Source organism: Macaca thibetana, chromosome 7 (assembly GCF_024542745.1).
Source record: "Macaca thibetana thibetana isolate TM-01 chromosome 7, ASM2454274v1, whole genome shotgun sequence".
Taxonomy (NCBI): Eukaryota; Metazoa; Chordata; class Mammalia; order Primates; family Cercopithecidae; genus Macaca; species Macaca thibetana.
In genome coordinates this window covers 142,871,678-142,887,292 of record NC_065584.1, presented here as the reverse complement: position 1 = coordinate 142,887,292, position 15,615 = coordinate 142,871,678, and the positions used below count along the sequence as shown (strand labels likewise).

Sequence of the window (15,615 nt, the reverse complement as noted above, 5' to 3'; positions counted from 1 at the left end):
GCGAGGTGCCTCATGCTTGTAATCCTAGCACTTTGGGAGGCCAAGGCAGGGGGATTGCTTGAGCGTAGGAGCTTGAGACCAGCCTGGGGAACATGATGAAACCCATCTCTACAAAAAATACAAAAGTTAGCCAGGCATGATGGTGCATGACTTTAGTCCCAGCTACTCCAGAGTCTGAGGTGGGAGGATGGCTTGAGCCTAGGAGGTTGAGTCTGCAGTGAGCTGAGATCACACTGCCCTCCAGCCTGGGCGATAGAGTGAGACCCTATCTCAACAAAACAAAACAAAGAAACAAAAAGAATACTGGTGGGCAGGTGAATGTGGTAGTGGTGAGGTCTAGGGCATTCCGGGCAGAAGGAACAGTGCGTGCAGAGGCACAGAATTGTGAAAGGGCAGTGTGGTTTGTCAGGGGAGGGGAGAAAAGTTGGTGAGGTGAAGGATAGACAATAGGAGGTGAAGGCTTGACAATAGGGGGTGAAGCTGGAGAGCTCCACTGAGGGCCTGTCACGCCATTCCAGGGTAAGACGCATTCCTTTACTAGATGTTTACCAAGTGCCTTCTATGTGCATGGAGCATCTTGGGTTCAAATCTAGGCTCTCCCAGTTACTAGCTGAGTAACCTTGGGCAAGTTATTTAACTTCTCTGTGACTCAGTTTCCTCACCTGGAAAATGGAGTTAATAATGCTCTCCTTCCAGGATTGTTATGAAGGAGAAATGCGTTAATAGATCTAAAGCACTTAGAGCAGTGTCTGGAGCATAGTAAGGACTCAGCAAATGTTCGTTACTGCAGTTGTTGTTGTTATTAATATCAGTAGTAATAGGAGGAGGAGACATATAGTAGGTTGGACAGAATTTTGATAGGAAGAGTGCATGTTGGTAAAAGGATCCTGGTAAGAGGCTCCTGTGGTCTTCATGTTGCCTTTATAAACGAGACTCATTCATTTGATCTTTAATTCAGTTAACAAACATTCTGGAGCACTGATTACATAATGGATACTGACCCACAGTAGTCAATTAGATGAGACTAGGACAGAATCCTTCCCAGGAAGAAGCTTACAGCTAGCAGAGCAGAGAAACACAGACAATTAGAAAGCCGAGCTGCAGAGCAGTGCTGGAGAGTGCTCAGGGCCGCACTGGAAGACCCACTGACACTGAATGCCCCTGCGGGAGTGCTGGGATGAAGGCAGCAATGGCTTGCAGGAGGACCTGTTTGGGACTGTGTCTTACAGGAAAAGAGGAGGAGAAAGAATGCTCTAGGCAGAGGGCACAGACTGAGCCAAGACCAAGAAGAGAGAAGGCAGGCGCATGGGGTGTGGAGGAAGCTATTAATACAAGCAGTTGGAAGTTGCTGGAATGTCATGTGGGAGGCAGGGAGAGGTGAGGGGAGGCAGGTGATGGAAGGGTTCATTTTGCCTTCCAGGGTAGGATAGATGGGGGTTTCGAGTACTTTTCAACTAGATGGCGGGGAAAGGTTTCTAAGTCATGAAACAGACACCAAAATCTCTGGAGGGTTCAAATTGTGAACTATGCTTGAAATCATGGGTGGGCTAGACACTGGGGAAGCAGGATTTCCTCTTGGCAACAAGTCCTCAGACGGTTTGACTTCACCTATTGCCAACAATATCCTTTCTCTCCTTCTTCCATAGTAATAGAATTTTTAGCATCACCAAAAGGCTACACTTTCTTTAAGAGCCTATACTTTTCAGCCACCTTTCCACTTAGATATGGTCAATGGATGTAACTGGGAGAATTTCACAGAGGCTCTGGGACACCTAAAAAACACTCTTTTATACCAAAAGCCATTGAATTGTGTACACTTTAAATGGATAAATGGTATGCTTTGTAAATTATATCTCACTAAAGCTCTTGTAAAAACCTTGCTTTTGACCCCTTGGCATACATCTTTTACTACATTGTGCTTCCTGGAATAAAGATGTGATGGCTAGTGCTCTAGCTGCCATCTTGGACTATGAGGATGAGGGTCACACCCCAAGACGGCAGAACACTGAGCTGGAAGGAGCTGGGGCCTGGAGGACTTCATTGACCAAAGCCATCTAGCTGGTTTTTGGGTTACATTTATCTTTGGAATATTTTGTGAAATGAAAACAAATGTCTGTTTTCTTTGAACCACTGCTAATTTGAGTCTCTGTTATTTGCAGCTGAACTTAAACCTTGCTGATACAAAATTTCACTGGGAGTCCATTCTTCTGGCTTCCTATGTCCCCCCGTGTAACATGCAGATTCAAGAAGGAGGCTTGCCCCTGCATGGGCTGCAATCCTTTGTGGGCCCCAATGGGCTGTGTGACCTCTTTGAGCCACATTCTATCTGAAACATGGAGATAATTATATTTTCTCACCCTGTTTACTCATGGAATTGAGATAATCAATGAGCTAATGCGTGGGGAAGCACCTGGAAAATTAGAACATGCTTTATAAACATTATGCATGGAGTTGTTATCACCAGCTCCCTATCTTTTTATGAACATTGAATGCACTAGAAAGAAAAAAAGAAAATGTGAAATCGGAGAGAAAAAAGGCATGTCAGCATTTCCTACCGACCACCCGTGGATTATCATCACCAGAGGCCGGGAGGAGTTGAAGCCGCACTCCTGTAACGTGTCCAGATGATTGATTCGAATCTGACAGCCCTGATTGGTTTCTCCAAAGAGCAGGAATCTGGTCTTCGTCTCATGCAGCGTTTTGTTTGTTTCAACAGCTTGAGCTCTTCTTCCAAATGGCTCTGGAATATAAGATTGGGGATGGTGCTTAGCCTGGCATATGCTCCACCTGCAGCCCTCCGTCTTCTCAAAGGCTGCTTCTACAAGCACAAGCCAAAGAGGTTACTGGGAGATGCTGGAGATCAGAATGAGCCACAACTTTGGGGAGCCCCAAAGGCTGTTTCCAGTGGAATGGCCAAGTAATGGAGGGTGGCCTAGGAGGACCCAACACAGAGATTGAGATCACCGTATCCTCTATCCTGCATCCCAGTGACCAGCCAATCAGGCACTAGAGTCACCCTCTAGGTCATGAGGAATATAGGCAAGGCAGTTTTGGAGGCTCGGTGGATAAGCACCTCACCCCAAATCACACTGCCAAAAACTGATAGAGATGGGATTTGAACCTAGGTATTGCGGTCTCCAATTTCATCCCTACGTCCCTACCTAGGGAGACAGTGAATAGAGCATCTTAGTTGGGTGACACTATGTATTAGCTCCTGTGGCTCAACTTATCCTCACGTGCAGACACATTATATCAGGTAAGCCTTGCAGGGACAAGGTACACGGGTGAGGGTGCAGTGGGGTTGGGGGAATCGCAGAGGGAGTAGTGGAAGCCGCTTGAGGGAGGGTGTGGCATTCAGGGAGGAATTTTGAGGGAATGTGATGTTGAAGGATGATTGAGTGTATGTGTGTGTTTTGTTGCAGGGGTCGGGGGTGGCTGAGGGAGCAACACGAATCAAGGCTCAGAGGCACGCAATCTTGCATGCATAAAGAGGCAGGAGACAAGGCCAGGCAGGCCAGAGCAAGGAGGGTCCTGGGATGCTGAAGAGTCGGGGCTTCACGCTCCAGATGCCAGGCTGCTGCTAAAGAGTTTGCAGCAGAAAAGAGTAGAGGAATATCCATTCGGAGACTTTCCAAGGCCGTGGGAGGTGGAAAAGGAGAGGAAGATTGTTTTTAAGATCTCACCTTCTGTTGTTTGACTGAAGGGCCTTCCAGCCTCTCTTCTGGGGGATCCTCACCATGACCATGAGCCACTTTGGAGTGGGGGTGGGTGGCCATCCAACTCTGCTAGGCACCCTGACAACTGTCCTGTCTCTGTGGTGGACCAGAGAAGGACACCTCTATGAAGAGGCCTGGTAGAGCCTGAGGAGGTGGCGCATTTCCATGGCGTGGCATGTCAAGATGAGCGCATCTTTTCTGCCAAGATTAGGAATCAGGCCAAGAGCTGGGAGAGGAAGCTCTCATCCCTTCCTTCTGGTAGAAGGTGGGCTCCTCTGTGGCTGAGGAGCAGACAGAAGGCCATTCTGACCTTTTTGGTCAGTGAACTCAATTCAGCCCAATTACTAAGGACCCTGATCATTCTTTCTGAGCATAAAATCATTCAGGCTTCTCGAATAATATGTCTTGGGCTTTTGGTTTCAGGGGACAGCAGGACCAAGAGATGATGAACCTACAAAGTGCAAGGGGAGGTGTTAATGAAACCAATTTTCCTACCCGAAGGGTATTAACTCAAAAGGTTATTAATTCTCAGCAAAGGGCAATGATTTTTCACTATGATGACAGAATGAAATGCATCATATTTTATTAAAAGGAGATGTGAACAAGAATTTGAATAAGTTTTCTGAGATAATGAAGAAAATTTCTGCCTCCCTGTTTGGCTTTTCTGAGCTTATAGAGGGTCTCAGCTTGCCCTCACTCCTGGAAGCCTGCTTCCAACCTAGCCTCCTAGTTTCACTGGGTGCCCTCCTGATTGTCTAAGTCAGAAGCCGGGGTGTCACCTTGCACTGCTATGCCAGCCTCTCCATCAGTCCAAAGCTTCAGGCTTCCTAAATATCCCTAGAATCCTGTGCCTTAGTTCCCGTGCACACTGTATCTTGCTTGGTTTATTGCGGCAGCCTCCTAACTGGTCTCTCTCTGTTTGGTCTCTCCGTCCTCCTGTACACAGCGGCTCAAATAGTCTAGAACAGAAATGACTATACCTGTTAGTGACTTTCAGCTTCATGGTATTGCAGCCAAGGCCACCACCTGAATGATAATCCCTCATCCCCCACCTCCTCCTCTCTTTTCGTTCTCCTGCTACCAGCAGTTCTCAAATGCCCTTTTGGATGCCAGTACCTTTGCACTTCACCTCCTGCTCTTCTCTGCTGCTCCATTCATTAAAATGGAACTGAGACGTCACAGCCTCCAGGAAGCCTTCTCATCTAGTCAGAGATGATTACTCCTTCTTGCTCTCAGCACCGTACTGCCTCCCTGATCCTAATGCACTTGCCCTGCCGCTGGGTGATTTATTTATCCAGGTGTGTTCTTCCTTCGCCTGTCTGTGAACCCATGGACAGTAGCACTGGGCACAATGGTGGGTACTCAGTAAATGTTAGTGAGCGGTGAGGTGTCCTGCCAGATCCAGATCTCAGATCAAAGGCTGGCACCCAATCTTCAGCCATTTATACATTGGACCTAACGTAGCTCATTTTCTTTTATTAAGAGACTGAAACACTACACCTTTCTTCGTTTTAGGATACTCTACACTTTTCTTCGATTTAGCTGCCTCAAATGTTAAGAGGATCATATGAAAATAAAATGGGGATAAAAATAGTGCCTATCTTATGAGGTTGTTATGAGGATTAAATAAGATATTTGTAAAGAGCTCAGAACAATGCCTGACATGTAGTTAGCACCTAGAGAAGAGAGTGTTGTTAGAATAAGTACCAATTGGAGCATCTAGCATCTTGCATTTCTGATCAGTGAAATTCACCCCAGTTGTCCTCGTAGGACCAATTCTGTCTTGTGTATATTTACTCTGGATTTAGCTGTGAGATAAGCTCCAGCCCAGGTGGCTGAGGCTTCGAGGCTGTTGAGGAGACACGATGGAAAAGAGCTGTCCCATGGAAAGCCCTGCAAATAACTGGACTGAACAGGGCCCTCTCTTTTCTCCCTTCCTGGGGGCTTTAGCTCTCTTTAATGTGTGTATGAGCGAGGAAGTTGTGCAGACTGTATAGAGGTGTGTGCTCATTCATTTATTCACTTCCTCAACAGACACTTCTTAAGCATGTATTATGCCCCAGGCCCTGGCTAGGTATTGGTTGGAGGCAAAGAGAGCATGTGGCTCCTGTCTTTCAGGAGTCCCCGGCCCCATGGGGGAAGGGGGTGCAAGCATGAAAACCAACTATTAAAAGTGGTTGCTGTGTTGCAGCGGAGGAATGCCCTGAGTAGGGGCTTTAGGGAAGAGGTCAAGAGAAGATAAAGCATCAGTCAGGTCTAGACGGATGAAAGATTCTTTAAGAGCTCATATCCACGAGCAATTGTTAAATAAAGTGGGGCTCTGGTTCCTATACAAATAAGATTGGGTGGACGACATGAGAGTTGAAGGGCTGTTGTGGAGAAGGTAGACTAGAATTATTTTGTGCAACTTCAAGAGTTAGAAACAAACAAAATCAATGGGTGGGCATGACATGGAAGAACATTTTTAACTTGAAGTAGTCGGCAAAAATTCATAGTTGAAGAACTTAGGACAAAGAGAAAGTAAGGGCAGTAACACAATAAAGATAGAAAGGTTAATATTAACACCCAAACATGTACACTATGTGATATTATAAGGCTGCTGAAGATGGGCCACAGATTTTTTTCTGAGCTTCCTGTTGACTGTATCAAAGAGGGAAGCAGGGTCAGTTATAGCATTCCTGGTGGCCAGGTACTCACACTTTCTTGGTCCTGAAACCCAAGATGGTTTCCCTATGTGTTATGGAAAAAGGAGGTTACCAAATATATAGCAGCAAGTTTTATGTGGTTAACTCTGAGAGCCCTGTAATCTTCAGTGAAACAGTAGCCACAGCACCAAATAGCATTTAAGTCACAGCAAGCCTATGAGAGATTCTTCACTATAATTGAGCAGCAGTCCCTATGACTGGGGGAGGCAGGGGCCACTTCAAGTCACACTGAGGGGTGGAAGGAATAGAGCCCTGAAGCCCAAGGGTCTGAGCCTCCATGAGAGCAGAGTCTGTTGCTTAATCCCAGAACACTTAGAACACTTGGGCATCCTAAGGGAAGCCCGTGTCTTCAAGGACTCACTGCTGTGCCCATCCTCATACCTTTACTGCAGTTTCTTCCCACAGCTTTAGCTTTGCACGTCACCAGCTTTTAACCGGGCATCTTTGCCTGGGTACTCTTTGGGCACTATAGACTCAGCAAGGCCAAGCTAAATGTATTTTCCTTCCTCCCAACCCATTCTTCTTCCTTTCTTCCTATGTTTCCTATTGTGGTTCATAACATCATCATTCATCTCTGTGCCCAAGCTAGAAAGCTTAGAGCTCACGCCCTCTCTTGCCTCTCTACTAGGTCACCAAATACTGAGGACTCAGCCTCAGAATTATCTTCTTTCTCTGCCCAGTGGCCTAGTCTAGGTCCTTAGCCTTTTTTTTTCCCCTTCAAATTATAGTGTTGCCATAGACTTTTAACTGTTTCATATTTTATTTTGCTTTTTGTAGAATTAAGGGATGCTCATTGTATATATGCTGAAAATATATTTCAGTATAATTTGAAAAATGCTGAAAAAATAAAGAATATTATTTTTAGAAAAAAACCACAAGTAACATTTGGAGTATATCTTCATAATCTTTTCTTACGGAGATATTTGTTCCATAGATATTTATTTGCAGTGTGTATTATTGAGATCATGTTACATAAATGGTTTTAAATCCTTCTTCACTTACCATTATCATTTTCTCATAGCATCAGAATTCTTCAAAACATACTTGGAAAAAGTGCCATAATGTATTTGCTTATTCCACTATTGTTGAAAACTTATGCCGTTTCAAGGTTTTCTTTGCCCTATTATAAACAAGTATCTGATGATAATCTTTATGTATAAATATTTGTCTGAATCTATTAGTATTTTCTTTTTTCTTTTTTTTGAGACGGAGTCTCGCTCTGTCGCCCAGGCTGGAGTGCAGTGGCGCAATCTTGGTTCACTGCAAGCTCCGCCCCCCCGGGTTCAGGCCATTCTCCTGCCTCAGCCTCCGGTGTAGCTGGGACTACAGACGCCCGCCACCACGCCCGGCTAATTTTTTAGTAGAGACGGGGTTTCACCGTGTTAGCCAGGATGGTCTCGATCTCCTGACCTCGTGATCCACCCGTCTCGGCCTCCCAAAGTGCTGGGATTACAGGCATGAGCCACCGCGCCCAGCCTCTATTAGTATTTTCTTAGAATAGTTTCCTAGAAGTAGAATCAGTTCCTTACGTATAATCCTATTTATATCTCTTTATATATACATATATATTCAAATTGATCTTCAGCATTTTAAAAAGCTAATATATATTGAATGCTTTCTCTGTGCCAGGCACTTTTCCAAAAGTCTTATTTGTATTGACTCATTTAAACCTGGCAACTCTAAGATAAGCTGTGAGGAAAGGATATGCTTTAGTTATGAGTGAAGAAATTGGTTCCATATTGGATGAGCTAGAAGCAGCACATTCTCCAAGCATATCTTCTGAAATTGGAACTTTTCTCATGTCTTCAGAAGAGATAAAGTCATGCCAATGATAAGAATCTGGGGATAATACTGTGGTTTTAGGAGGGGGAATATTAAATTGAGGTAAGTGATCAAATCCACCAAGGGATTCAGCCCCCGTATCCAGGAAAAGGGGTTGATGGACTAGGGAGGCTTGGGGTTGTCCTCTGTATGACAGTAAGTTCCTAGATCAGCAAAACAATCCTTAAAATTAGTCAGAAGGAGAAGCTGGGTCCAGCCATTACATTTCTAATATTATTTCTTGCAGCAAGTGATTTTTCTATTCCTAGTCAACTCCTAGGTTTGAGGGCTCCTGATATTCCATAGAAGAAGAAATTACTTCATTTTCTTTTGGGTAAGGACATCAACAGATGGGTGACTGCAGGCAACCGAGGTGGGCCACCTTCCATGGGAGAGAACCAGGGATTCTACCATAGGAGGCCTGATTGGAGTCAGGATCTGCCTCCCGCCCATGATGCCTGAGCTAGAGGCTGTTGCTCAGCTCAGTGTTTGTTGAGCCCTTTCCATGTATTGGCTGGTGCTGGGCACACAAGTGCATAAGAAATAAGCCTCCGATATTGCTATGCCCCTCACAAGGTTTTTCGTACAACATGCATTATTTAATTTGCTAATGTGTGTGTGGGCTTTTGCTTTGTAAACATCCACTACTGAAAATATTCCCAGACCTGGCAAGGGTCCTCTGGAAGACCAAAATTTCATGATTGCCCTGAAAACCCTCTAGGCCATGTACTCCGCTCAGGATGGAACAATCCTATGTGATAAATGTAGCCACAGCTCTTTCCCTGGCTGCTGTGGTCAGGCCAATGATTTGTAGCTGGGCAATGTTGGTGGAATGTGCCCATGACCTCGAATAAATAAAACTGCCATGAACATTGGAATGTTTATGTGGACATATGTTTCCATTTCTCTTGAGTAAACACTTAAGCTTGGAGTTTACTGGGTCCTATTTACTGGGTCCTATAGTAAGTGTATATTTGCCTTTAAAGAGCTTGTCAAACTGTTTTCCAAAGTAAGTATTTTTTGTTCTCACTAGCAATCTATGAGGAGTTCTACCGGATTTTGTCAGTCTTTTTAATTTTAGCCATTCTAGAGGGAGAGAAGTGATATTCTGTTGTGTTTTAAATTTGCATTTTTCCCATGACTAATGATGTTAAGCACCTTTTCTTGTACATATGTGCCCTTTGTGTGTCTTCTTTTAAGGATATCTGTTCAACTCTCTCACCCTACCTTGAACCTACACAGGGTGGAATGTGCCCGTGACCTCGGAATTTCTTGCATGATGGAAAGATGGAAACATTCGTGTGGGAATTTAGTCACTGCTGGACCTTTCGGATTCAGCTCCTAGCTGTTGCTGACCTTTGTTTGGAGATAAGCAGATTCCACCCAAGGCCATGGTGAGGAATGTTTCTCCCACTCCCGCCATCTTGAATTTTGCCCTGACCTGGACACTCTACCCTCTCATTTACTTATTTTCTTGAAAATAATCTGTGTCTCAATTTCTGAATGTGCACAATAGTTACTAATCTTTGTATTTTACTTCACCTCTTATGACACCCTAGCATCACTTCACTATAATATTGAACCTCAATTACCCAAGGTATAAATCACTCCTAAGGAGTGAATGAGGTGCTTTGTAAAGCCATGGTAATTTTTCAGGTTATTAAGATATTGTTTTGAACTCTGAAGAGATTCCTAAGTTTGTCTCAAGTGGGTTTCTTTTCTAGCTATTCTTTACAAATAGCTTTAGGTTCTAAGGCTGCCGAAATTAATTTATTACCTTTTGGAGGTTGCCATCTTCCCACCATTTTTTGCATTCTTGTTTTACCTGTTCTTTGTCGTTACAGTTGCTCTTTATCATTTTTGTTGTCAAATAAGAAAATGAGATACGGGATGGAAGGAAAGCTATTTTCATGTTTGATTTATTCTGTTTTTTTTTTTTTTTTTTTTTTTTTTTTTTTTTTTTTTTAAGTCCATTTTGGTGCCATGCTACTGTAGCCTGAGGTCACAATTTCTTCTTTTGTGGATCCCAGGGAACAAAGTAACTAGAGTCTTTTTTCTTGCCAAAAAGTTTTTTTCTTCTAAACTTTTCTCTTAAATTCTCTTAAATTCTACTGCACTTCTGGCTAGAATCAGAATGATTTTTTTCTTTTAAGAAATCTGGTTATGAAAGAGTTTGCCGTTCAGAAAGGCTTTCCATTTGTTCTGGGATCCTCTCTGGGGAAAGTGGGGCTTACTTCCCTAAAGTCCTTCCGAGGTCACGGGCACATTCCACCCTGTGTAGGTTCAAGGTAGGGTGAGAGAATTGAACAGATATCCTTGAAAGAAGGTACACAAAGGGCACATATGTACAAGAAAAGGTGCTTAACATCATTAGTCATGGGAAAAATGCAAATTTAAAACACAACAGAATATCACTTCTCTCCCTCTAGAATGGCTAAAATTAAAAAGACTGACAAAATCCGGTAGAACTCCTCATAGATTGCTGGTGAGAACAAAAAATACTTACTTTGGAAAACAGTTTGACAAGTTCTTTAAAGGCAAATATACACTTACTATAGGACCCAATAAACTCCAAGCTTAAGTGTTTACTCAAGAGAAATGGAAACATATGTCCACATAAAAATTCAAATGTTCATGGCAGTTTTATTCATAATAACCCCAAACCTGAAACAACCCAAACATCTATCAACTGATAAATGGATAAACAAATTGTGGCATATCCATCCAATGGAATACTACTCAGCAGGAAAAAGGAATGAAGTGCTGACACATGCAAGAACGTGGATACATCTAAAATGCATAAAGCTAAGTGAAGGAAGCTAGATTTAAAAGGTTACAAATTGTGTGATTCCATTTATAGGACATTCTGGAAAAGCAAAACTATTATGATTGAGAGCAGATCAGTGATTTCCTGGGCCCAGGGAATGGGGTGGGGATTAACTAGGAAAGGGCAAAAGGGAATCTCTAAAGAGAGATGGAAATATCCTACATCTTGATGATCATGGTTACTCAAGCACACATTTAAAATGATTGTTGGAATAATGCACTGTAGTTAAGCAATAATGTGGTTTCTCCACATTGTCCTGGATCCAGGACGAGCAGCATAGGCCGCACAGCAGGCCTTCTGTGGTAGTTACTTGTACAAGTCAGGGCTGGGCCTGGCTGCTCCTGGTTTGCAGGCCCGAGAGGATAGGCTGTTTCTGAGTTTTCTGAAGGTTGGGGTCAATTGTCAGAGATAGCTCCAGGACTGACTTTGAACCAAAAGACCGGGTCAGGGAGGGAGCTAGCCCTCGTGGAGCAGGGTGTCAGGGAGACTTGGCAGGTCCCGAAGGTCTTCCCTGGTTCCTTCAAGCTGGGGATGGCCAAGGGTTCCCTGGGGACTACCCTGTGGAGGCAAAGTTGTCCAGCAAGAGGGTTAGAAACACAAGGGGCCTGGAGATCATGCAGCATCACTGCACCCAACCTGCATTTCAAACAACCTTACTTATTGAGGAACAATTCATTTTCCTTCACTTATCAAACAAGCATATAGATAACCCCACCCATCTACACTTCTAGTTCTCTGGAGAGAATCGGTTTTACCACAGCAAGTGGAGAGAATTCCACAGGGAAGCAAACCAAGCCAATATTCAGTTGTCCCGTGCGATATCATCTTTTACAATGTGTTGGAAAATAGCTGGGTGATGCCCTTCTCTGACTCCAACCACTGCTCCCTAAGGATCAGGAACCTTTTATTGGTAGTGATGGTCTAATCTGCCTTCATTATGTCACAGATGAAGAAGCTGGGACCCAGAAAGGCCAGCTGACATGCCCCAAACCATGCATCTAGGTAGCAGCTGAAGCAGAAACACTGGATTTTCCTGACATTCAAGCCGGCATCTTTCTACTGTGCTGGAGGACAGAGGTTCTGACCCTCTTCCCTGCCAGGTTCTAGGACTCTTCCGATCTCTGTAAAACTCAGAGGGCTTACATTCCATGCCTCATAAAGGCCGATGCCTCCAAGTGAGGCCCCTGGTGGGCACAAGAGTAAACAGGTCTTGAATCAGAGAAGACAGTGGACTGGGTCTTGAATCACAGAAGAGCGTGGACTGGGGCATCCTCTTGTCTATGGGAAATACCTCCAAACAATTGGGGTGACCAGGGTAATAAAAACAAAGAGTCCCATGACCTTCACCTTTCAAACACCTGGCAGAGCTGCTGTCTGCTGGTCTCATTCTCAGACTAGACTTTTTTTCTTTCCCTTCCAGAGGTAACTCTAGGAGAATCCTTACCCGGCTAAGGGGGCTGTGATGCTGGCATCTGACCACAGTTAGGCCAGGGAGGCTCCCCAGGAGCTGGACAATCACAGGCCCTTCAACTGCTGTTGCCATGAGAGATCGTGGCTTATAGTCAAGTTGCCAAGTGCTGTTTTGATTGGCAAATTAATCCCATTGTGTTCTTGTTCCAAAACTTTATTTGATGTATGATGACTATCTAGCTCCTGGCTTTGGACTTCATTTGACCTTCTCCTTCATTCCTGTATCAGCCATAACTACACAATTGCCAAGTGACGCTTACAAGGAATAGAAGGAGGGGTGGGGGCAGAGGACCTTTGACATCACAGTCAAGGAATCTGGGAATATGGACGTCCTATCCCAGCCCAGAGCCACCTACCTCATGAAGTTAGTGCTGGAGACAAGGATCCTGGGTGCCCTGGCAGGTGGGGACAGGCACTGCTTTAGTATTGGCAGTGATTGTACCTGTAAAAGGAAAACGAGGGACACTCCCTCCTCCAGGTCAGCTGCCAGAAGACGAACTGGGTGCCTTATACTCAGTGTGAAAAGAAGAGAAGATTGCTGCTTCCTTTCCAGTCGGAACCCATGGATGGAAGAGACTCAAGATGGGCCCATGCCCTGAGCGTGGCTTGTTAGTGCATAGCAAGACAGTGCTGTGAAGCAGTTAGGAGCCTGGGCTCTAGCCGGGTATGGTGGTGTGTGCCTGTAGTCCCAGCTACTTGAGAGGTTGAGGTGGGAGGATCACCTGAGCCTGGGAGGTCAAGGCTGCAGTGAGCAGTGATTGTGCCACTACACTCCAGCTGAGGTGACAGAACCAAACAATGTCTTAGGAAAAAAAAAAGAGGCAGCTGAGCTCTGCAGCCAGATTGCCTGCCTTAAATCCCAGCTCTGCTCCTTCTTAGCTTGTGACCTTGGGCTAGTTACTTAACCTCTCTGTGTCTTAACTATGTAATAAGACTAACAGTAGTACCTACCTTATAGGATTATTATGAGTGACAGATATGTGCCCCTGAGACGTGTTTTTAGGCCAGACTTAATCAGGCAGAAAGAAAAGTGAGAGCGAGAGCAGAGGTGACCTGAGAACGCCTGGCTGTTCTGCAGGAATGTTCCCCTCCCTGGAGCTGGAATCTGGGCAAAGATAAACACTTGCAGCATGAGGAAAGCATTAAGCATTAACTTGGCCAAACAGCCCAAGGTTATTTTTTTTTTTTTTTTTGGAGATGGGGTTTTGCTCTTGTTGCTCAGGCTGGAGTGCAATGGCGTGGTCTCGGCTCACCGCAACCTTTGCCTCCTGAGTTCAAGTGATTCTCCTGCCTCAGCCTCCCGAGTAGCTGGGATTATAGGCAGTACACTGTGGGTGGGGAGTGTGGGCTGAAGCACGTTGGATGTGCTCTTTGGGGCAGAGGTTTGGGGGCTTCCTGATGAGGAAATGGGCCTGATCTTGTCCCTGAACCTCCCTAGGGCTTCCTCATGTGGGGGCCTGGGACTGAGAGGGTTGGCTCTTGGGTATGCTTTTAGAGACTGAAGGCCCACCCTGATCCCATTCATTCTTTTATTCATTCATCCATCCATTCATTCATTCCACCAAACATTTATTAAGCACCTATTATGTGTCAGGGATTGGGCTTAACATTGTGACACCTAACAGTGAATAAGACAGACCACGCTTTCAAAAAGCTCATGGTCTTACGGTAGAGGCAAGTACATAAACTGTCACACAGTTTGGAAAGTGTTATGTTGGCCAAAGAATAGGAAAGCGCCCACCCAGCCATAAGGTGACCGGTGTAAAGGCAGCCAGATGAACTCCATTGGTGGGTGGTGCCGCCAGCTCCCCAGATAATCTTGGGAATTTTAATCAAAGGCTGTACCTGATGGGAGGGAAGGACTATGAAATACAGGGGGAAGATGAGATTCAGTGTGGCCAGTATGGTCACCTCTAGACTCACAGAGGCTGAGGTCATGGCTGCAGCATGCACCCTGAGCCCTTCAGCTTTCCTGAGGCCCTTGGTGTCTCTCATCTTCTTTGAGACTTGCTTGACCCTGAGATCTGCAGCACAGCTGTTCCTATCCTAGGAGATGTTAATTTCCTCATGAAGAAATAAGGAAGGGTTCAGTGACTGCCAAGGGTTCAGACAACTGGCTGAAAAAGCAAACCAGGACCAGAATTCGACTTCTCCATACATCTACGTTCTGAGACTATAAAACTTTCCTGGGCATGTGCACTATTTCCCCTAAGATATTCTTTTGGACCTGTACCCTCCCTTCACTACCCATATCTGGAGGCCCAGTTGACTGCTGCCGGCCCACTTCAGACCACGGACAGGTACCCCAGCAATTTCCAGGTTGCCATAGGGAGCAATGGCAGAGGCAGGGTAGTGGAATGGCGGCAGGGGGCACTGGTTTTGGAGCCAGTTGGCTCTGTGTTAGGTTGTTTAATACTTATTAGCTGTATGGCCTTGGGAAGCTTGCTTAACCAGTAGGAGCCTCACCTTCCTTCTTCTAAGTTGGAAATAGGAAGACCGTCTCGTGTGGGTGGTGGTGAGGATGAATGAAAGTTGAAATGTCTAGTCCAGGGCTTGGTGTTCGATGCGTTGTTTCCCTTTCCAAACTTGCCTACGAATCTCTTCCTTCTCATGTCTCAACCCAACGTAGTTCTTTCCAGATATTTGTTGGTACTTCTCCACCAAGTCTTTGCCAGACTATTTGGTACCTCTCTGTGAATTCTGTGCACCTGCTTTAGGTAGCACACTGCCTTAGCTGTGTGGTTTGGCGTGGTGCCTTTGTGCCAAGAAAACGAGGTCCTTCTTTGGAGTGAGGATTTCAGCCTCCCCTCTCCCATTTGGCCAGGTTGTTCTGGGCAGGAGAAATCTGCTGGGCTTAGGTAGCAGCTTTGGAGCCTACTTGGCTGAGTCCCTGCCTCTACCGGCTAGGGTGCTCCAGCTGTGGGGTGCTGTGTCTGAATCAGGCACCTCGAAGAGCCAAACTAGGCTACCGGTTAACACTCTCTGCTAATGAGGAAATCAAAGTCTGACTGCAAAACACACCAGTCAGGGTTCTGCCCTTACACCACTGCTAAGGAAATACTCATCCTCACAGCCT

General features: G+C 45.2%; 1 protein-coding gene across 2 annotated transcripts in view; it reads right to left on the bottom strand.

Moving 5' to 3' along the window:
• Positions 1-15,615, bottom strand: part of LIPC (lipase C, hepatic type) — a 162,093-nt gene that overhangs the window by 28,001 nt on the left and 118,477 nt on the right. For both annotated transcript variants that reach the window (XM_050796825.1, XM_050796826.1), the window contains exon 3: positions 2,556-2,740. In XM_050796825.1, coding sequence (XP_050652782.1) covers positions 2,556-2,740 — 185 coding nt within the window. The remainder of the gene's footprint in view (positions 1-2,555; positions 2,741-15,615) is intronic.